This window comes from Emys orbicularis, chromosome 8 (assembly GCF_028017835.1).
Source record: "Emys orbicularis isolate rEmyOrb1 chromosome 8, rEmyOrb1.hap1, whole genome shotgun sequence".
Classification (NCBI taxonomy): Eukaryota; Metazoa; Chordata; order Testudines; family Emydidae; genus Emys; species Emys orbicularis.
The window spans coordinates 75,865,528-75,887,833 of record NC_088690.1 but is presented as its reverse complement, the minus strand read 5'-3'; the positions used below and the strand labels follow the sequence as shown (position 1 = coordinate 75,887,833).

The 22,306-nt window shown below is 40.4% G+C and overlaps 1 protein-coding gene across 1 annotated transcript; it reads left to right on the top strand.

The window, feature by feature from the left end:
* Positions 1-4,871: 4,871 nt before the first annotated feature.
* LOC135882951 (protocadherin alpha-8-like) lies at positions 4,872-8,886 on the top strand. The gene is made up of 2 exons (XM_065409973.1): positions 4,872-7,244; positions 8,842-8,886. The coding sequence occupies exons 1-2, from the start codon at positions 4,872-4,874 to the stop codon at positions 8,884-8,886; spliced, it is 2,418 nt and encodes an 805-aa protein (XP_065266045.1).
* Positions 8,887-22,306: the final 13,420 nt, after the last annotated feature.

Sequence of the window (22,306 nt, the reverse complement as noted above, 5' to 3'; positions counted from 1 at the left end):
ATTTCACTCCTGCATGCCTGAGCAATATTTTTATACTCCTCCCTGGTCATTTGTCCAATCTTGCACTTCTTGTAAGCTTCTTTTTTGCGTTTAAGATCAGCAAGGATTTCACTGTTAAACCAAGCTGGTCACCTGCCATATTTACTTATCTTTCTACACATCGGGATGTTTTTTTTCCTGCAACCTCAATAAGGATTCTTAAAAATACAGCCAGCTTTCCTGGACTCCTCTCCCCCTCATGTTATTCTCCCAGGGGATCCTGCCCATCAGTTCCCTGAGGGAGTCAAAGTCTGCTTTTCTGAAGTCCAGGGTCCGTATTCTGCTGCTCTCCTTTCTTCCTTGTGTCAGGATCCTGAACTCGACCATCTCATGGTCACTGCCGCCCAGGTTCCCATCCACTTTTGCTTCCCCTACTAATTCTTCCCAGTTTGTGAGCAGCAGGTTTAGAAGAGCTCTGCCCCTAGTTGGTTCCTCCAGCACTTGCACCAGGAAATTGTCCCCTACACTTTCCAAAAACTTCCTGGATTGTCTGTGCACCGCTGTATTGCTCTCCCAGCAGATATCAGGGTGATTGAAGTCTCCCATGAGAACTAGGGCCTGCGATCTAGTAACTTCTGCTAGTTGCCGGAAGAAAGCCTCGTCCACCTCATCCCCCTGGTCTGGTGGTCTATAGCAGATTCCCACCATGACATCACCCTTGTTGCTCACACTTCTAAACTTAATCCAGAGACTCTCAGGTTTTTCTGCAGTTTCATACTGGAGCTCTGAGCAGTCATACTCCTCTCTTACATACACTGCAACTCCCCCACCTTTTCTGCCCTGCCTGTCCTTCCTGAACAGTTTGTATCCATCCATGACAGTACTCCAGTCATGTGAGTTATCCCACCAAGTCTCTGTTATTCCAATCAAATCATAGTTCCTTGACTGTGCCAGGAGTCCTGGTGATGAAGATAACAATAATGGTTATTTGTAGCATAATCATATAAATGTAGGGCTGAAACTGGAAGGACCTCCAGAAGTCATCAAGTCCAGGCCCCTGTGCTATGGTGAGCCAAGTGAACACATCCCTAACAGGTGTTTGTCCAACTTGTTTTTTAAAACTTCCAATTATGGGGATTTCACAACCTTCCTTGGAAGCCTGTTCCAGAGCTTAACTACTTTTATATTTGGAAAGTTTTTCCTAATATGTAACCTGCTTCTTCCTCCCTATGCATTAGGCCAGTAAACCCTCAAAGAAGGCAATTAGATTGATTTGGCATGATTTGTTCTTTACAAATCCATGCAGGCCATTCCTTATAACCCTATTATCCTCCAGGTGCTTACAAATTCACTGTTTAATAATTTGCTTCAGTAACTTTCCAGGTATTGAAGTTAGGCTGACTCTTCTAAAATTCTCTGGTCCTCTTTGTTCCCCCTTTTAAAGATAGGTACTGTGTTTTTCCTCCTTCAGTTTTCTGGGAACTTCAGCTAGTTCCTTAAGTACCCTAGGATGAATTTCATCAGGCCCTGCCGACTTGAATTAAGGTATCTAAATATTCTTTAACCTGTTCTTTCCCCTATTTTGGCTTTCATTTCTCAAATTATTTTTTTGCTGGTCAGTCTAATTTTAAACACTGAAATTTTAGGGATTGATCTTTGAACATGAGTCATTGATATCATACTTGCCACCCAAGAAGGAGATTGCAAGTAAGTGGAGGTTTCATTTTAACTATAGAGTCCATGGATTACAGGAATGATCACCTTTTTTTCTACTTGATAGTAAACAAGAAGTAAAATCGGATTATAGGAATGGATAGATATTAATCTGAATGTTCTCTTTCCCTTTTATTTTATCTTAGGTTATTCAGCCGGTTTCCCCATCACTATAACATTTAGGTTATTTACAAAATATGCAGTAATTACTGAGAACCAGAATAATGTTTCAGTGTAAGCAGAACAATCCAATATTGAAGGAAACAAAATAAATATCGTCAGTGCAGATGCATCTACCAGAGAATCTATGTCATTTAAATTGCATTGTTTATTTCGCTGCAATGGTCTAGGAAAGCTCCATATAGAAATTCTGTTTTACAGAAATAAATAAAGGCTAATAGAAATTAGCTCTAAATTAAACAGTGGGGTTGTAAATGCATTGCAACAGAGCAGTCACAACTTCTAAGAGGAACTTGACTGAGAGCACCCAAGCTACTAATGGAAGGAACACGCCTAGTTCTAGACTAATGCTCGTTTCTGGGTTTTATCCACAACAGAAAATAGTAGCTGGGTTAAGCAGTGATTTACTTTTAGAATATGTACTAACTCAAAGCTAAACCAGCGAATAATGACTTTCTACTCCTACCCCCCAGAATGGAGTCTTCTATACATGACAGCTTCTTCGACATAGTAGAATTCCTTGCATACTACGGAAGATACTTTCCCTCTCATCTTGACACGCACAATCAGCTGTCAGTTAAGCAACAGTTTGTGCAAACCCTTACCAAAGCGTAACGTATTCATGACATCCCCACACCAGCAATATTTGAGAGAAAAGATCATTTTTAATGGTCGTGGGAATAGGAAAATAACCAAAACAAGAGACTGAATGAGGATTTTCTCAAAGTTACCTCCTCAGAAGCTGTGTCCTGCACAGGGGCGCGGATACAGAAGTAGTACTGAGGAAGTGGAAATCAGATCAGATCTCCAACTGCTAGAGAAACTGGGATTCCCACAGCTAAGGACCCCCCTGGTCCTCTCAACGGAGGGAGCAATTCCCAAAGAATAAAAGGGATGAGGGAAAGCGGTTTTTGTGAAGAAAAGAGTTGTGTGTGTCAGAAAATGGCCAGAGGGACTTGGAAGGGATTCTCATTGGAGCCTCTACTGCTTTTAAGAGCCACGAAGAAGCATTGCAGGAAATAGTTAACTGTAAAAGTAACCACTGGTACTTTCTGATTTGGGGACGTGGGGAGAAGGAGATTCCAATCTTTCCAGACTCTAGGACTAGGACATAAACAGGAAGGAATTAAGACTTTTTTTTTTTTTAAAGAAAACGGTTTCCTGTTTCCACACTACCAGTCGTTCAGAGAGAGAGATAAAACTAAATTAAACTATTTTAAGACTTCATTCCATTAGCATATGTTTGGAAATGGTTAAAAAAAAGTTAATTAACTTAATGGCCGCAGAACGTTGGAGGCTGAATTCAGGTAATATATTTACATAGGAACACACAAGCCACGGATATTATGGTGATATATATGCGATAAAATGTAGAACTATGTGATAAATAAATTTCTCTGTGACCACTTCAAATGTTTTCTGCGGACTCAGTCACGGCTGTCAAGAGACCATCTCAAATTGTTGATGATAAAAATCACTATACTACATCACACCATCACATACACATGTGTCATTTATTGAGAGAGATGACTGACTCAATAGAGTTTCAGAATCTAGGTATCCGAATGTGAAAATAACCTCCCTTAATTGTACTATGTGTGGGATGAATGTGTGTGTGTTTTTCTGTATAACTAATTTCCAGTTTGCATGCACTTCAATATCTCTTGCGCAATCACTAACAGAAAGTTAGAAATGGAAATGTTGCCTAAACATTTTGCAGAGCAACTTTTAAAAGCACAGGGTAACAGAAAACAGATAAACCATCCAGAGGAGAAAACAGAACAAAAGCAATATATGAGATATTAAAGAGGTAACTACAGTTCAAACTACGTCTTCCTCCTCTCGTAAGGCCTTCTGCTGTTCATCTCACATGATTTATGTTATGACTTTTGTTCTTTGTACAACAAAACTAGTAAGAAAAACCACAAGCGCATAGTTAAAGCCCAAATAAAAGTGTGTACTAAATACATAAACATGGAACTCCTAACTACATACCATCTCTGGCTGGTTTCTAGCAGTTTCTCAAAATATAGAACACAATAAGCGCCCTTAGAGGGATCACAAACTATTTAAAGGAATAGTACCCTATTCATATAGATTATGACTTGTAACTGAAGAGATATTCTATCATTCAGAGCCACAGTGAAACACTTGACCTGCCTACGGAGCTCCATAGTATTGCTTTCCTTAGAGAAACTCTTAGGCCATTTTCCCTGTCCCTTTCGTTGACCCCATTGCTAAAAAAACCCTCTCTTCTACCTTTACATAAGTTAGATGATTACACATAGTTATGTATTATCTTTACATATATCTAGTGAGCTCACTGTAACTTGATAACGAGAAGATTGTATTTTCTACGGTTTTCTGAAAATTAGAGTTTTATAAGATAGAAAACATATTCCAATAAAAATTGATTCATTTCCTAGATGCATTTATTAAGAAATGGAAACTTCTAAATCGCATGTCATATGTCCTCACATTATCACCTAAAATATCAAGTCAGTCAATCAATCAATCAACAAATCCCAGCTGTTTCTAGACACCCTTATTTTAAATAGCTATTTAACGTGTCTTCAGATATAAATATTTTACTTGAATATAATTTTCCGTAATATCAGAAAAGATCACCTTATGCAAGAACTGCATTTGAAGACTGAGAAACAATTGTAACCAGTGCCCATGGACAGAGAATAAAAATATTAACGAACAACTATGAAAAAAATTAATGTGGTATTGCATAGTGTGGTACTCCATTTCAGTCACAAGGTGTCGCTGTCTACTTAAAAAGGTATTTCCTTAAATAGGGAAAAACACAGCGCCAGCCTGATTTAGAGCAGTCTGAATAAAGCTCAAGAAGATGGCGGAATAATACTGGAGGAAAACCGACTGCATTTAAAGCATTAAATGATAATATTTTGGCACACATTTAAAATAATTTTCTACATTTGCGAGATATAAAGCAGTAACATTTTACAAAGAAGAAGCATTCTATGTCCGCAATGGCTCTTCTCCGGCGAGACTCCCTGGTAACCAGGCAGCTGCTGCGGTTGGTTCTATTACACACGGCCTGGGAGGTGGGCAGCGGCCAGGTCCGTTATTCCGTGCCGGAGGAATCCAAACACGGCACCTTTGTGGGCCGCCTGGCCCAGGACCTGGGGCTGGAGGTAGCGGAGCTGGTGTCTCGGATGTTCCGGATGGTCTCCAAAGGTAGGAGAGACTATTTTGAGGTAAATGTGCAGACCGGCGTTTTGTTTGTTAATTCGCGAGTAGACAGGGAAGAGCTGTGCGGCCAGAGCCCCCTGTGCGCCATTGACCTGGAGGTGATAGTGGACAAACCCCTGAGGATATTTCACGTGGAAGTGGAGATACAGGATATAAATGACAATGCTCCTGTTTTTTCGGTAAATGAAGATAATTTCATTATTGCAGAATCCAGACTCCCAGACTCGAGTTTCCCACTAGAGGGCGCGTCTGACGCAGATATTGGTACAAACTCTCTGCTAACCTATAAACTCAGCCCAAGTGAACATTTCACTCTAGATGTGCAAAGAAAAAATGATCAAAGTAAATCTTTAGTGCTTGTTTTAAAGAAATCTCTGGACAGAGAGGAAACCCCTGAGCATCGTTTATTACTCACGGCCACTGATGGGGGCAAACCGGAGCTGACGGGTTCAGTTCAGCTGGTGATCACTGTGCTGGATGCCAATGATAACGCCCCTGTATTTGATAAGTCAGTTTATGAGGTGAGTTTATATGAAAATGCTGCCAATGGGACATTAGTTATCAAACTCAACGCCACAGATTTAGATGAGGGAATCAATAAAGACGTTTCCTATTCATTTAATAACCGCATGTCTACCAAAATAAAAGACATTTTTAGCCTAGATATTAACACTGGCGAAATAAGAGTGAAAGGAAATATGGATTTTGAATCTCAGAACATATATGAAATTCAAGTGGAAGCTATTGATAAAGGACACGCACCGTTGGTGGGACACAGCAAAGTTTTGGTGGAAGTGTTAGACGTGAACGATAACATCCCTGAGCTGGCCGTGACTTCCCTTTCTCTGCCGGTTCCGGAGGACGCTCCCCCGGGGACAGTGGTGGCTCTTATTAGCGTCTCTGACCGGGACTCGGGAGACAACGGCAAAGTCACCTGCTCCATCCCCCCGAACCTGCCCTTTCGGCTCGTCTCCACCTTTAAGAATTATCACTCGCTGGTGCTGGCGGAGGCCGTGGATCGCGAGCGAGTGTCTGAATATAAGATCCTGGTGATAGCCAGAGACAAAGGGACCCCGTCTCTCTCGACCAGCAGCAGCATTTTGGTGCCGATCGCGGATGTGAACGATAACGCCCCCGCTTTCCCTCAGCCCGTTTACACGGTGTTTGTGAAGGAAAACAACCCGCCCGGGGCCCATCTCTTCACCGTGTCGGCCTCGGACCCGGACCTGAGGGAAAACGCCTTTGTGAGCTACTCGGTGGTGGAGCGAAGTGTGGGAGAGCAGCCCCTGTCCAGCTACATCTCGGTGCACTCGGAGAGCGGGCACATCTATGCCCTGCAGCCCTTTGACTACGAGGAGCTGCAAGTGCTGCAGTTCCAGGTGAGCGCGAGGGACGCCGGGTTCCCGTCGTTGTGCGGGAACGTGACTGTGCAGCTCTTTGTCCTGGATGAAAATGACAACGCGCCCGCAGTGTCCCCGGCTGGCTCCGGCCGCGGCTCGCCAGGGCCCGAGCTGGTTCCGCTGTCGGCCGACGCAGGGCACGTGGTGGGCAAGATCCGAGCGGTGGATGCGGATTCCGGCTACAACGCGTGGCTTCGCTACGAAGTGCAGGAGCCCAGGGCTTCGGGGCCTTTCCGGGTGGGTGTGTACAGCGGGGAGATCAGCACCACGCGGGCCTTGGAGGAGGCGGACGGCCCCAGCCAGAGACTCGTGATCCTGGTGAAGGACCATGGGGAGCCGGCGCTGTCAGCGACAGCCACTGTCAGCCTGTCCCTGGTGGAGAGTCCCCAGGCTGTGAAATGGGACTCGAGGCAAAGGGGCAGGAGCGAAGGACCCTTGGTTGACATGAACTTGTCTTTAATGATCGCCATTTGCTCGGTGTCCGGGCTGTTTGTGCTGGTGATTGTCGTGTACGTTGGCCTGAGATGCCACCCGGGTCCGGAAGTGATGTGCGGGCCTGGGAAAGCCACCGTGGTATGCTCGAGCGAAGTGGGGAGTTGGTCCTATTCCCAGCGCCAGAGCCGGAACTTGTGTGTAGGGGAAGGCACCGCCAAGAATGACCTCATGGTTTTCAGCCCCAACTTCCCTCACTCTGCCGAGAATGGGGAGAAGAAGATAGAATCCGAGTTCACACCAAATGAGAATGGAATGGTGAGTTTCTATTGTGGGATATGTATGCCTTGTTTATATTTTTCTGTAATTATGTCTTATTATTTGATGACATTTTCCCTTGGTATTGTTCTCTGAAGAGTGGATAGTTCTCTGAAGAGTGGATAGTTCTCTGAAGACATCCACGCAGTGTGCAGCGGCGGTCAAAAAAGCAAACAGGATGTTAGGAATTATTAAAAAGGGGATAGAGAATAAGATGAAGAATATCTTATTGCCCTTATATAAAGCCATGGTACGCCCACATCTTGAATACTGCGTACTGATGTGGTCTCCTCATCTCAAAAAAAGATATACTCGCATTAGAAAAGGTTCAGAGAAGGGCAACTAAAATGATTCGGGTTTGGAACGGGTCCCATATGAGGAGAGATTAAAGAGGCTAGGACTTTTCAGCTTGGAAAGAAGGAGGAAAGGGGGGATATGATAGAGGTATATAAAATCATAAGTGATGTGGAGAAAGTAAATAAGGAAAAGTTATTTACTTGTTCCCATAATATAAGAACTAGGGGCCACCAAATGAACTTAATGGGCAGCAGATTTAAAACAAATAAAAGGAAGTTCTTCTTCACACAGCGCACAGTCAACTTGTGGAACTCCTTGCCTGAGGAGGTTGTGAAGGCTAGGACTATAACAGCGCTTAAAAGAGAACTGGGGAAATTCATGGAGGTTAAGTCCGTTAATGGCTATTAGCCAGGATGGGTAAGGAATGGTGTCCCTAGCCTCTGTTTGTCAGAGGATGGAATTCGATGGTAGGAGAGAGATCACTTGATCATTACCTGTTAGGTTCATTCCCTCTGGGGCACCTGGCATTGGCCACTGTCGGCAGACAGGATACTGGTCTGGATGGACCTTTGGTCTGACCCAGTACGGCCATTCTTATGTTCTTGTGTTCTTATGTTGTTCCCCTCCAAATTATGTTTATTTACTTTTTTTTTTGGAAAATTTTAATCAGTGGCTTTAATTGTCATCAAAATAATCCTGGAAAATAAATCCAGGGCTTTATATCTCTCAGAATCTCTGTTTTAATGTTCAGTATTATAACTTTGGATATTCTTCTTCACATAATAGTGTAATCCTTCTTTGAAGACAAGTGAAACTAATTATTTTTGTTTAATGTGTTATAGGTGATACATGTACTGGTCATGCCTATAATTAAGGTTGCCTGACATATTTCTTTTCAGTCGCTTAATATTTTCCCAAGCTTAAATATTCAGAGTGAAATTTACCATGGTGAATATCTGCATCACATGATTTTTTCTTTTTTCAAAAATTTCAGCCAAAAGTTTTTATCTGTTTCTGACAATGAGGTAAGGGGGAAAATTATATTTTGTCTATATTAAAAAAAGTTTTTACAAGTATTTTGTCAAGCAGTTCTTACACTGCTATTCTTTGATGCAGAGGCTTGAAATTTGTATCTGGGATTTTCCTTTGGCTATCTCCATGAAAATTCACCATAATTTAGTGAAGTTCTAATTTTTTGAACAATCTCAAGTAGCACATGCTCAATAGAGACTGGTTGGAATTTGTCAGCTAAATTCTCTGAAGAGTCCATATGCACTGAGCATGCTTTATCCCCTTTCAGATTTTACATGCCAACTGGAGTACACACAACTTCCCCACGGAGTGATTAAGCATGCTTCATCCCAGGACTGAGCAGGCCTTTTCTAGTAATTCCTCCTGTTGGTGGCTGTGGGACACTGTGGTGGTGGGCACAGGAACTGAGATCAGGGAGACAGTGTATCCTGTGCTCTCAGGCATAGTGGAGGAAAAGGATGAAACACCCTGATTAAAATGCAGAGGGGTAAAGAGGGGGAGGGGAGGAAGGGATGCAGGAGTGTGTGTGAGTGGGGGTTAAAGGCCTCTGAGAGGAATGGGAGTTAGGACAGTTGCTGGGGATAGACAGGGATAGGAGCAGGGGGCGGGGGCAGAAGGCTGAGAGGAAGGAACAAAGGGAGGGAGCAGGAGCTAGGGGTACGGTTGCAACCTGCCCAGTGTTTACCAGAATTCCCCCCATCCTTTTTTGAGGTAGCTTTCCCAAAAATCTGTAAGCGTGCTTATTCCACACTGCCAGCTGTCCAGTTTTATGGACTGAGCATCATCCTGGATGTCCCATTTTTCTGTACCTCAGAGGTAGCAACCTTAGCTAGGAGGGAGTGTGATAGGAGCAGGGAGGAGGGGAAAAGCAGGATCCATGTAGGTGATAGAAGATGAGCAAGGAGGGGGGAACACAGGCAGGAGCCAGGGGAAGAAAGGAGTGAGGGGCAAGACAGGGACACAGGGGCAGGAGATGGATGATCAGGAGACAGGGATATCAATAGACAGGGTATATGAGTAGGTGTTGAGGAGAGGGGCAGAAGAGGACAGAAAGAGGCTTGAGTGGGGCCAAAGGCAGAAGGGTCTAAGTACTAGAACACACTCCCCTTCAGAACCTGGAATTGAACCCAGCATTTCTTTGTTATCTAGTAAGTAGCTGTGAAACCTTCTCAGCCTTCTATTACACCATTTACTCTGTTGGTAGGGGCCTGTGTTGTGGATCTAAAGATCCTAACCCTGTGGATAACCCATGTTGGGGGTCAATATGGTTTTACATGATGAAACATTTGTATTTAAATTTTTAAGTTTTTAAAAATCTTAAGAAATGACATTAAAAGGACCTATGTTAAAATAAAATTAAGGTAGAAATGTCAGTTATTCAAAAGTTATGAACTGTCAGAATTAAGGTTGCCCAAAGAATCTTAACTCGGCCCCCTCGTGGGTATGCATTATGATACAGTATATAATTACATGAACTATATACACACACTATTTTCCACAGGACCCCTATCTTGTTCAGTGCACAGGACAGACTGTTCTCTAGGAATGAATCAAGGTTGTGTAGTGAATGAGTATGTTTTCTGTAGGAACCCAGCCTCATTTGTTGCAGAAGCTGGAAGGTATATGGTGAATGAGGCAGAGAACTGCAGAAAGAGAAAGGATGGTTTTGTAGTTAAGGCAGTTGAATGCCACCCTAGAGAAGTGGATTATGTGCATGTCTCTGCCACAGAGTTCCTCTGTGATGTGATGCTGGGCAAGCTACATAAATCTAAATTTATGCAAGTGGACAATGTATATTCCTCTTTTTCTGGATACCCAACTTGATACATCTGGGCTCTGACTTGCAGAAGTACTGACCACTAACTATATCTGAAGTCTGTGGAAGCTCTGTTCCAAACATCCAAAGTGCTATAAAAATGATTATGTACTCTGAAGATATGGCCATAGGCTTCTCAGATGGGCACCCAAATTAGTTGATCCTTTTAACAATTTTGGATTTCATCTCTGAGCCTCATTTCCTCATGTGTGAATGGGGATAATAATACCACCTTGCCTCACAGGGATGTTGTAAAAATAAATTCAGTAGTGTTTGTAAAGAATTAATATACTACTATGAGAACAGGAAATTAATAATTCTGTATTCAGTGCAGGGTTTGGATGGTGTGTATTACATAATGCATGGCACCACATATTGAATGATGATGATAAAAAATAATATTGAATAGCTACCCATTCAGTATGAGCTGAATAAGGGCTCCTGAGGAAAAATATCTTATGCACAAGGGGGCTGAATTAAGGTTGCAAGAGAAAACCTATATGTCAGTAACCCTACCGTCATTGCAAATATCTTTATTTTGCCTACTATAATTCTTGTCCCTTGTAGACTCTTGGAGCTAGATTCATTAAAGGACATAGGTGTTTTGATGCCGAGTCTCATGGTACCTAGAAAATTGCTGGGATGCACAAAGCCAGATTTAGGCATGCAGACTCCCTATACAATGAATGGGAATGGATAGGTGCCTCAGAATGGGAGCGGTGAGAGTGGACGAGACTTGGGCCCACCCACTACTCTGGGTCCCAGCCCAGGCACCCTGTAGATGGCTGCCACTTGCTGCATCCCCTCTGACTCCTCAGTTCATTTCCCTGGGCCACTTATCATAGAATCATAGAATATCAGGGTTGGAAGGGACCTCAGGAGGTCATCTAGTCCAACCCCCTGCTCAAAGCAGGACCAATCCCCAGATAGATTTTTGGCCCAGATCCCTAAATGGCCCCCTAAAGGATTGAACTCACCACCCTGGGGTTAGCAGGCCAATGCTCAAACCACCGACCCATCCCTGCAGCGTATAGCACCTTCTTTGCCCTTACCTCAGGACTTCAGTCTGCCAGTCTTAGCAGCTAGCCAGGATCTCTCTCTAGCTTCCTTAGTCCCTTCTGGCAGCACTGCTCTGTCCAGGGTGCTGGCACTCCTTCCTCCTGCTAGGAGCCTGATCTTCCCTGCTGGAGCTCCAGACAGCTTCTGAAGCCTCTCTGCTCTGCAGCCTGTCTTATATGGGACAGCTCGGCCCTGGTTGGCTGCTCCTTGCAGCCCCTCTCTAATTGTCTGCCTCCTGTGCAGCCTCCAACAATAGTTTTAAAATGTAATGCGCAGTAGCAGATTTTTAAACATATAGAATATATTTGTAAAGCCATATCTTCCTTGTCCCTTTAAAAATAATTTTCCATTTCCCCCTATTGTCTTTATTGTCTATATTAAATTCATTAGTATGCTTTACATCCTTGCCTTATTCCTCTTTGAAAAGAGAAGGTATTAGAGCTGCATCATTTTATAAGAACTATTGGCTGGGGTGATATAATGCTTCTCTTTGTGTCATAAATTCAGAGCCATATCCTGGGGCACAGTGTTGTATTTAAGTAATTCAATTCAACCCTGTCAAAGGCTTTTTCTCACATCTAATGATAGGAGAATCTGAGCGTTCTTTTGGATCTGGACTGAATATAGTATTTTTAGTTCCCATCTTGTATTTGTTAGGTATATCTATATTTCATAAAGCCTGTTTGGTCTTTATTAATATAGCTTGGTGATACCGGAAGTGGTGTACTCTACAGTGCCTTAGCCAGAATCCTTACATGTGAACTTAGTAAATAAATTGATTTGTATAATTAACTTTAATTAAAATCCAATTCAGGTTTGGGAATGACTTCTGCACAGAGGTTTATATTTCTTTCTCTCTGAATATTGTGTAACACCCATCTGTGAGACGCCTATCCAATTTTCTTTTAGATCTTTATAATATTTTATAATTAACCTGTCTTGAGCCAGGGCTTTACCATTTTCATACTATCAATGGCTATTAAGATGTCTTCTTCTGTGTTAGATTGTTCAAACATATTTACATCTAAAAACTGAAATATGGAGTATCATTTTGTTTATCTAAAGTGCATTTTCTCTTAATAATGGATAATCTATTATGTGCATTTCTATGATAAGTTGAAAATGCATCATGTAGTTCTTTGGGATGGGTAACCATTTCTCCATGGCATTTCTAACTATTGGGATGACACAGTTAGTTTACATTACGTTTAATTTTCAGACCAATAGTTTGCTTTGCCTTTGCTTATTTGTTTTTGTTTTTTGTTATTGTTGATTTTTTTTTTACCGGAGGTCTATTTCTCTGGTTTCAGTTATAGTCTGGCTTAGTCTATTTATTTTGAATTTCAGAGGGTCCAATTAATAAAGCAACCTCTCACTACTGTTTTAAATAGGTCACAGATATCTTATATTTACCCTGATGTGTATGTAGGATATCTTTGTAACCCTTCTGCCCGTCTGAGTTGGCAGCAACAAGGGCCGGATTCAGTATCTAGTGGTTCTGTTTCAATAACACAATGCAAAACCGACTTGAACCCCCACCCAGTGACCTGGCACAATTACATACCATCCCTTGGGCGCCTCTAAGAGGCAATACTTCCCCTCTTGCAAGCACGGAGTCTGAGTGTAGCAAAATCCTTTTAATAAAGGAGGGAAACAATGCGGCATTATGTTGGGGAAACACCACAAACAGGATTCATAACACAAACCATGAGCAAAAGACCCACCCCCACAAGTAAGTTTGGCAGTATCCTTTTCCCCTCAGGGTCTTAAGTTCAGCAACCCAAAAAATCACCCAAAGTCCCAAAAGTCCAACACCCCAAAAGTCTCTTGAGTCCAGCAACCCAAAAATCACCCAAAAGTCCAACAACCAAAAAGTCTCTCTCCCTGGTCAGTGCAGCCCCAGAGTTAAAGTTTATCTACAGAGTTTTACCTCCCAGCCTGGGGTGGGGGGAGAGGCACAGTGCTGTTAAGGGGCACCTTATGTGGTCCAAGGCCAATTGCCCCGCCTCTCCATGGGGTTCTGCTGCAGCCTTCACCGCGAGCCACTCCACCAGCCACTCCACTCCACCAGCCGTCCCGTGAGCTGCTCCAGTTGTCCCGCAAACTGCTCTGCTCCACCAGCTGCTCAGCAACATATTTTCAGCCCCCCCCACACTCAGTGATTTCAGCTTGTAGTAGGGGAGCCTCAGTGCTGGTGCACCATTGGCCCAAAGTGAATTCAGCTCAGCAGCCTGTAACTAGACTCCTAATAGAATTAAAATGAGCTCTGATATTCTACAGTAGAGAGAAGAAGGTGCAATTGGTATTTCAGACTCTCAAAAGGGGCCCATGGCATCAGGTACAAATATCTATCCCCAGCCTCTCTTAATTCACTGGGTTTTGGAACCCATGTCCCTTGTCTAGAGAGTGCTACTCAGTTGATGGCAAGTCCCTCTGTCATAAAACAGTTTCATTGTCCTTGATTCACATAATCAGGGTAACAACACTTTATTCTTCCTGCCCCAATAACAGAGAAACTGCGGATCCCACAGCAGCCAAAGTGACCATTTGGGCTCATGCTAGGTGGGGTGGGTGTGCCTATGCAAATAAGATCAGCCCCTGAAGTTCTTTTCCACAACTCGCCACAATTCACCACCAGATGTCAGGGTAGAGCTCATCCTGACTCTGTTTACATCTTCATCCACATTTTGAAATATTGAATAATATAATTTTAAAATTATTTACTTGGTCTGGATCTTGTCATAGGAGACAACTCAAACTCCTGGTTTTCTTAGAGAGCTTTTTGTCCCTCAAGTTAAATGTCAGTTCAACTGGAGCATGGTTTGACTATGTAATATTATGTATGTCTGCATGCATAGTCTGCAGGAAGATGGTGTTAGCAATAAGAATTAACCAGAATCAAAATCTATCCTGAATAAAGGTTATATGGGTGAAAAAAAATTAGAAATCTTATCCATATGAGACTTCAAATATATTTCAATCCCTTTGTCCCTATGTTTAAAAAGACAATGTCCTAGATTTGTTTCTTTCCTTTGCTTCAATATATAGATATAATTTCCTCATAAAATTATTTCTCCTTCTTGGATAGAGTCTAAAGTCCTATATTAATCATTGAAACACTGTTTTTTATTTGAGTTAGGGGCATAGATTGATCTTTTTGTAACTCTCCTGCCATTTAAATCTCCTTTGAGAATAATAAATTTACCATTAGGTATCTATAATTTGGTCTATTATTTTAAATCTAGTGTGTTTGGATAAAGGAATAGCTATTCTTCTTCAACTCTGGCAGAGGCATAATAGTTTTGTCCCAAATATATTCCCTTTAAGCCACTCTCCCATCTCTCATTAAAATGTGTTTCTTGTATGCAGAAAATATCGGATAGAGTTTTCCTTAGTTCTATAGTGACCTTGTGTCCTTTAACCACATAATTTAGCCTATAACATAAATTCAGGCAGGTTTAATAAGAGCTAATTATTACAGTAAAATCTAATTGATTACAAGGTACACCGCTTTGGACATTATAATCATTTTTGTATATTGTATTCTAATCCATCAGAAGTAGCTATACTTTCCTGAATTCTTTTGAGTAGATTTAAAACAAAACAATGTGCTTTCTTAAACAATCAAAATCCCAGTATATTTATCTGATCAGTTTTTAATGTGATCTTATACCCCACTTCTGTTAAACTGTCTTTGGACTATATCATAAGAGTAAAAAGTTTTAGTGGTGCAATAAAATAAATATTCAGAATAAACAGTAATATTTTACCCATCATTCTCTATCTTATCCTTCCCTTCTATTGAACTACTTCTGTGGTGCATCTATTTGTTGTTCAGATTTTGGTGTTGACCTTTACACATTTTCCTTTTAATGGAAGTTGTAGGGGAATGCAAAGCTTTCCATATATCCTCTGTATCATCTAATTTAACCTTATGTCATATCTAAATAATAATGACATCTTTGCTTCAACAGTTACCAAGAGAGGGCAATAAGGAAGACAAAGTATAAGATTTTATATGTATAGGAAAAACAGCTTTATATTTAATTAGCTGTTGATAAGAGCATGAAGAATTGAAGGAAAAAGTTACTAATATTAAAGCCAGTGTCCAACTATGGACTTTGAGGTGTTGTTGATTTTCAATGTGAAAATAAAAGTGGGAGTACATGGGATAAAAATAGGTTGTGATGATGTTGAGGAGATGAAAACTTTCCACATCTGATTTGAGCACCAATAGAGAAAAAATAATGATAAATGTTTGAATGATTCTGTCAACAACCAACAGCTGACTTCCTCTCTGATTTTGACTAGGATACATTGCTTTGGTGTGCTATTTTTCCTGCTTTATATTCACTATATATTTCTTCTAATCTGCCTATAATGGATTTTTATTTCTTTACTTTTTGATTATTGTCCTACATGGAATACTTCAGTGTGTATCTCATATACTAGGCAAAACTGAAAGCATCTGGAAGATTTTGGTTAGATAAAATATAATCTAACTGTATATTTAAAAAAAAATCTTTTTTACATTTGACAATTTTCTTAATAGTTTTATTATAATTTAATCTGAAAATTACAAATACTTGAATTTTGAAATTTAAATTACATGAAATTTTAATTTTTATATAAATTTAATTTTTTTAAAACATTATAAACACTTTAAAATTTTACATAATATGAGAATTTCCATTATTCAGCCAAATCCTGAATGCCTTTCTCCGGAAAAAAAAATCCAAAGAAGCCAAAAGAAGTGAAGTCAATGGAAGGTTTGCTTGAATAAGGAGTACATGATCTTCCCCATTTCCTTCAGTGAAAGTTGTCATCTGGGAAATGGATCTATGCCCAAAGTTTTCTGACATGGCAGTCAAATCTTTGGGAAAGTCATAAATCAAGGAGAAAATAGATCCTGAGTGACACAGTCTTATAGCATGGCTTTCAACTCCTAATAATCCAGAAGGAAATCATATCCCACCCTTCTAAATCCAGAATTCCCCAATTGCATGTTTATTATAGTCATACTCATCAAAATGTTATAATTTCTAAAGACATAAAACGAAATACAAAATTTTTGTAATGAAAACCTGATTTTACCAATTACTTTATGCTTAGGTATACTGTTCAAGAATCGGGTTTGGTTGTCGAAACTTGCATCTTTTAAATATTTGGATGAGTTATTCAAACATGATGTGTTATTCCCCCAAAAATGTAGAGAATGATTTGTTTATTGAAAAATAAAAATAAATTCTACATTAGTGGGTTTAGTTGCTATAACTTTTTATGTGGTCTTGTTGAATTTGCAATTAACGGCCACATGCCCGATCATGCGAGGGACCAAATGCTCTGAGTTCCAATTCTACATCACTGGACGGAGCCCATAACAGAATAGACACAGAAAGTGAGGTTGTATGACAAGCAATGCTCCATATTTTTATCAAATGAAATCTGCTATTCCAAGTTGGTTCTCTTTCTAATACATTAGTAAGTAGCACAGTAAATATGTGCAGTGTTTTTTTATTGACAGAGGCAGTAGCCTGGAAGAAGAGACTGTTTGGCAGCAGTCACTGGACTGGGTAATCTTAGGGACAGGGGTTGTCTTTTTCTTCTGTGTTTATACATCACCTAGCACAACAGGGTCTTGGTCAAACATTGGTGCTCCTAAGCACAACAACAAACACAGACTACCCAGTATCAAATCGGATTATAATTCAAACCCACTTTACCTTAATTTATCATATTTCTGTCTATGATTTGTCTATTAGATATTAGGTAATTACCCATGGAAAAGTTTGGTATGAATAAAATAACTAGAGTAGGTTACTTCAGAAAAGCACAGTTCGGTGGTCATGGTGGATCAGTTAAAAATGACTCACATTTTAAGTACTAGGCAGCCACATCACATTTGTTCTAAGATGCTTGAAAGATGATAAAATGAGACTACCCAACATGTCATCAAGCTGAGATAAACAACAATTGTCGCTCAATGGAAAACAAGTGTGTGCTTCAGTTCCATATGAGGAGAGTTTAATAAGACTGGGACTTTTTACTTGGAAAAGAAATGACTAAGGGGGGATATGATAGAGGTCTATAAAATCATGACTGGTGTGCAGAAAGTAAATAGGGAAGTGATATTGACTCCTCATAACACAAGAACTAGGGGTCACCAGATGCAATTAATCAGCAGCAACTTTAAAACAAACGAAAGGAAGTATTTCTTCACATAACACACAGTTAACCTGTGGAACTCTTTGCCAGAGGATGTTGTGAAGGCCAAGACTATAACAGGGTTCAAAATCTCTCTCTATGGATAGTAACTCCATGCTCTAATAAGAATATAACAGTAGGGATCTATTATCGCCCACCTGACCAGGACAGTGATAGTGACGATGAAATGCTAAGGGAGATTAGAGAAGCTATCAAAATGAAGAACTCAATAATAGTGGGGGATTTCAATTATCCTCACATTGACTGGGTACATGTCACCTCAGGATGAAATACAGAGACAGAATTTCTCGATACTTTAATTGACTGCTTCTTGGAGCAGCTGGTACAGGAACCCACAAGGGGAGAGAAAATTCTTGATTTAGTCCTGAGTGGAGCACAGGATCTGGTCCAAGAGGTAACTATAACAGGACTGCTTGGAAATAGTGACCATAATATAATAATATTTAACATTCCTGTGGTGGGAAGAACACCTCAGCAGCCCAACACTGTGGCATTGAATTTCAGAAAGGGGAACTATGCAAAAATGAGGAGGTTTGTTAAACAGAAATTAAAAGGTACAGTGACTAGAATGAAATCCCTGCAAGCTGCATGGACACTTTTCAAAGACACCATAATAGAAGCCCAACTTAAATGTATACCCCAAATTAAAAATCACAGTAAAAGAACTAAAAAAGAGCCACCGTGGCTTAACAACCATGTAAAAGAAGCAGTGAGAGATAAAAAGGCATCTTTTAAAAAGTGGAAGTCAAATCCTAGTGAGGTAAATAGAAAGGAGCATAAACACTGCCAAATTAAGTGTAAAAATGTAATAAGAAAAGCCAAAAAGGACAGCTTGAAGAACAGCTAGCCAAAAACTCAAAAGGTAATAACAAAATGTTTTTTAAGTACACCAGAAGCAGGAATCCTGCTAAACAACTAGTGAGGCCCCTGGACAATCGAGATAAAAAAGGAGCACTTAAAGATGATAAAGTCATTGTGGAGAAACTAAATAAATTCTTTGCTTCAGTCTTCACGGCTGAGGCGGTTAGGGAGATTCCCAAACCTGAGCCGTCCCTTGTAGGTGACAAATCATAGAATCATAGAATCATAGAATCATAGAATATCAGGGTTGGAAGGGACCTCAAGAGGTCATCTAGTCCAACCCCCTGCTCAAAGCAGGACCAATTCCCAACTAAATCATCCCAGCCAGGGCTTTGTCAAGCCGGGCCTTAAAAACCTCCAAGGAAGGAGACTCCACCACCTCCCTAGGTAACGCATTCCAGTGCTTCACCACCCTCCTAGTGAAATAGTGTTTCCTAATATCCAACCTGGACCTCCCCCACTGCAACTTGAGACCATTGGAAATCTGAGGAATTGTCACAGATTGAAGTGTCATTAGAGGAGGTTTTGGAATTAATTGATAAACTGAAGAGTAACAAGTCACCGGGACCAGATGGCATTCACCCAAGAGTTCTGAAAGAACTCAAATGTGAAATTGCAGAACTATTAATTATGGTTTGTAACCTGTTCTTTAAATCACCTTCTGTACCCAATGACTGGAAGATAGCTAATGTAATGCCAATATTGAAAAAGGGCTGTAGAGGTGATCCCGTCAATTACAGACCGGTAAGTCTAATGTCAGTACCAGGCAAATTAGTTGAAACTATAGTAAAGAATAAAATTATCAGACACATAGAAGAACATAACTTGTTGGGCAAAAGTCAACATGGTTTCTGTAAAGGAAAATCATGTCTTACTAATCTATTAGAGTTCTTTCAAGGGGTCAACAAACATGTGGACAAGGGGGATCCAGTGGACATAGTGTACTTAGATTTCCAGAAAGCCTTTGACAATGTCCCTCACCAAAGGCTCTTACATAAATTAAGTTGTCATGGGATAAGAGGGACGATCCTTTCAGGGAATGAGAACTGGTTAAAAGACAGGGAACAAAGGGTAGGAATAAATGGTAAATTTTCACAGTCAGTCCTAGGACCAATCCTATTCAACTTATTCATAAATGATCTGGAGAAAGGGGTAAATAGTGAGGTGGCAACGTTTGCAGATGATACTAAAGCGCTCAAGATAGTTAAGACCAAAGCAGACTGTGAAGAACTTCAAAAAGGTCTCTCAAAACTAAGTGATTGGGCAACAAAATGGCAAATGAAATTTAATGTGTATAAATATAAAGTAATGCACATTGGAAAAAATAACCCCAGCTATACATACAATATGATGGGGGCTAATTTAGCTACAACTAATCAGGAAAGACATCTTGGAGTCGTCGTGGATAGTTCTCTGAAGACGTCCACACAGTGTGCAACGGCAGTCAAAAAAGCAAACAGGATGTTAGGAATATTAAAAAAGGAATAGCGAATAAGACGGAGAATATCATATTGCCCTTATATAAATCCATGGTACACCCACATCTTGAATACTGCGTACAGATGTGGTCTCCTCATCTCTAAAAAGATATACTGGCATTAGAAAAGGTTCAGAGAAGGGCAACTAAAATGATTAGGGGTTTGGAACGGGTCCCATATGAGGAGAGATTAAAGAGGCTAGGACTTTTCAGCTTGGAAAAGAGGAGACTAAGGGGGGATATGATAGAGGTATATAAAATCATGAGTGGTGTGGAGAAAGTGAATAAGGAAAAGTTATTTACTTGTTCCCATAATATAAGAACTAGGGGCCACCAAATGAACTTAATGGGCAGCAGGTTTAAAACAAATAAAAGGAAATTCTTCTTCACACAGCGCACAGTCAACCTGTGGAACTCCTTGCCTGAGGAGGTTGTGAAGGCTAGGATTATAACAGGGTTTAAAAGAGAACTAGATAAATTCATGGAGGTTAAGTCCATTAATGGCTATTAGCCAGGATGGGTAAGGAATGGTATCCCTAGCCTCTGTTTGTCAGAGGGTGGAGATGGTTGGCAGGAGAGAGATCACTTGATCATTACCTGTTAGGTTCACTCCCTCTGGGACACCTGGCATTGGCCACTGTCGGCAGACAGGATACTGGGCTGGATGGACTTTTGGTCTGACCCAGTATGGCCATTCTTATGTTCTTATGTAAAAAAGAACTAGATAAGTTCATGGAGGGTAGGTCCATCAATCTCCATTAGCCAGGATGGGGAGGGATGCAAAAGCATGCTCTGAAGTGTCCCTAGCCTCTAGTGCCAGAAGCTGGGAATGGGTGACAGGGGATGGATCACTTCATGATTACCTGTTCTGTTCATTTCCTCTGAAGCACCTGGCATTGGTCACTGTTGGAAGACAGGCTACTGGGCTGGATGGACCGTTGGTCTGATCCAGTATGCCATTCTTATACTCTTATGATATATGTTTGCATCTTTTTTGTTGAAATGAGAGGATGTCAAGTACTATTGAAATAGTAAATCTTAAAATGACTTTCTTTTACTGTAGTATATGTGAAGGAGGAAATTGACTTGTGAAAATAATGAATCAAAGCACCAGGAGAAATTCCTTATCTAAGCCGTTTTCTGTAAATCCATACATTTACATTTGTTTTCTTCTTCAAGTTCAATACGTTCATTATATAATTTTGAAATTGCATCATTGAAGACTAATGATCACTATCAACTTTTCAGTCTGTGGATGTCTGCTATTTCCTGGAGTTTGAGATGCAATAATTTAAGTATGCACTGGTACCTTTTCCATACAGATAGTTCTTAGTAATATCTCCAGGTCCATTATTTTTTTCTTTTAAGTATCTCCCTTACTCATTGCAGGCCCACAACTGTATTGCCCTAAAAGGAGACGTTTAGGATTGGCGCTCACTCTTGCTTTATCTCAGTTTTTTGATATAAGGGAAGTTGCTGAATAGGAACTCATTTGAATATGTATTATCTGGTTTGTTAAGAAGAATATTGTCCCATAGGGGTTAGTGAAAGTTTCCTGCAGGCAATCGTTGTCCACTGGCTATTACTATCCCAATTGTTCTATGCTTCAAGGTCTGTAGTTGTGCTCCTCAGTTCCACAAGGTAAGGGGCTGCTACCACCCTTCTTGCATAATGACTTATACAATGTTTTTCTATTAACTCCAAGGACCATTGCCCAAATAAAATGCAACATGGAGTACTGTGAGTCTTCTAATACCTCAATAGGGATTTTTGTTGACAATTTTACCATCAAGGCTCTACTAAACCACATTATTGTTAGCTTATTTTATTTGATTAAATTTTTCAACAGAAATATAATGTACATTGTATAATGTTTCCAAATGGGGGATAGTAAGTATACTAAGTAAGATACTTTATCAAGGTTTTTTCACAATGGAAGCTGATTTTTTCTTATATTTTTGATATAATTGATTCTAAAACCCAACGTTTCTCTGAATTGGATGATTTTATTCATAACATGAAGCAGTGGGATAAGGATATCTAAAATCCTCATTAAAACATCATCAGTATGTAGTACAACTTTATTATTTAGGCCTCCTGCATTTATTCCAATGTTACTCTACATTTTATTACTTTGGTTTTGTTTGGAAACGGTTTAAAGACAATTCAAAATAAGAGTGGTGGTAGGGACAGCCCTTTCTGGGTGAATCTCTGAAGGCCAATAAGTTCAGAGCAGCTATGACTAATTTGGAATCTGACTATTAGAGTTTTATAAAGGGATTCCATCTACCTCAT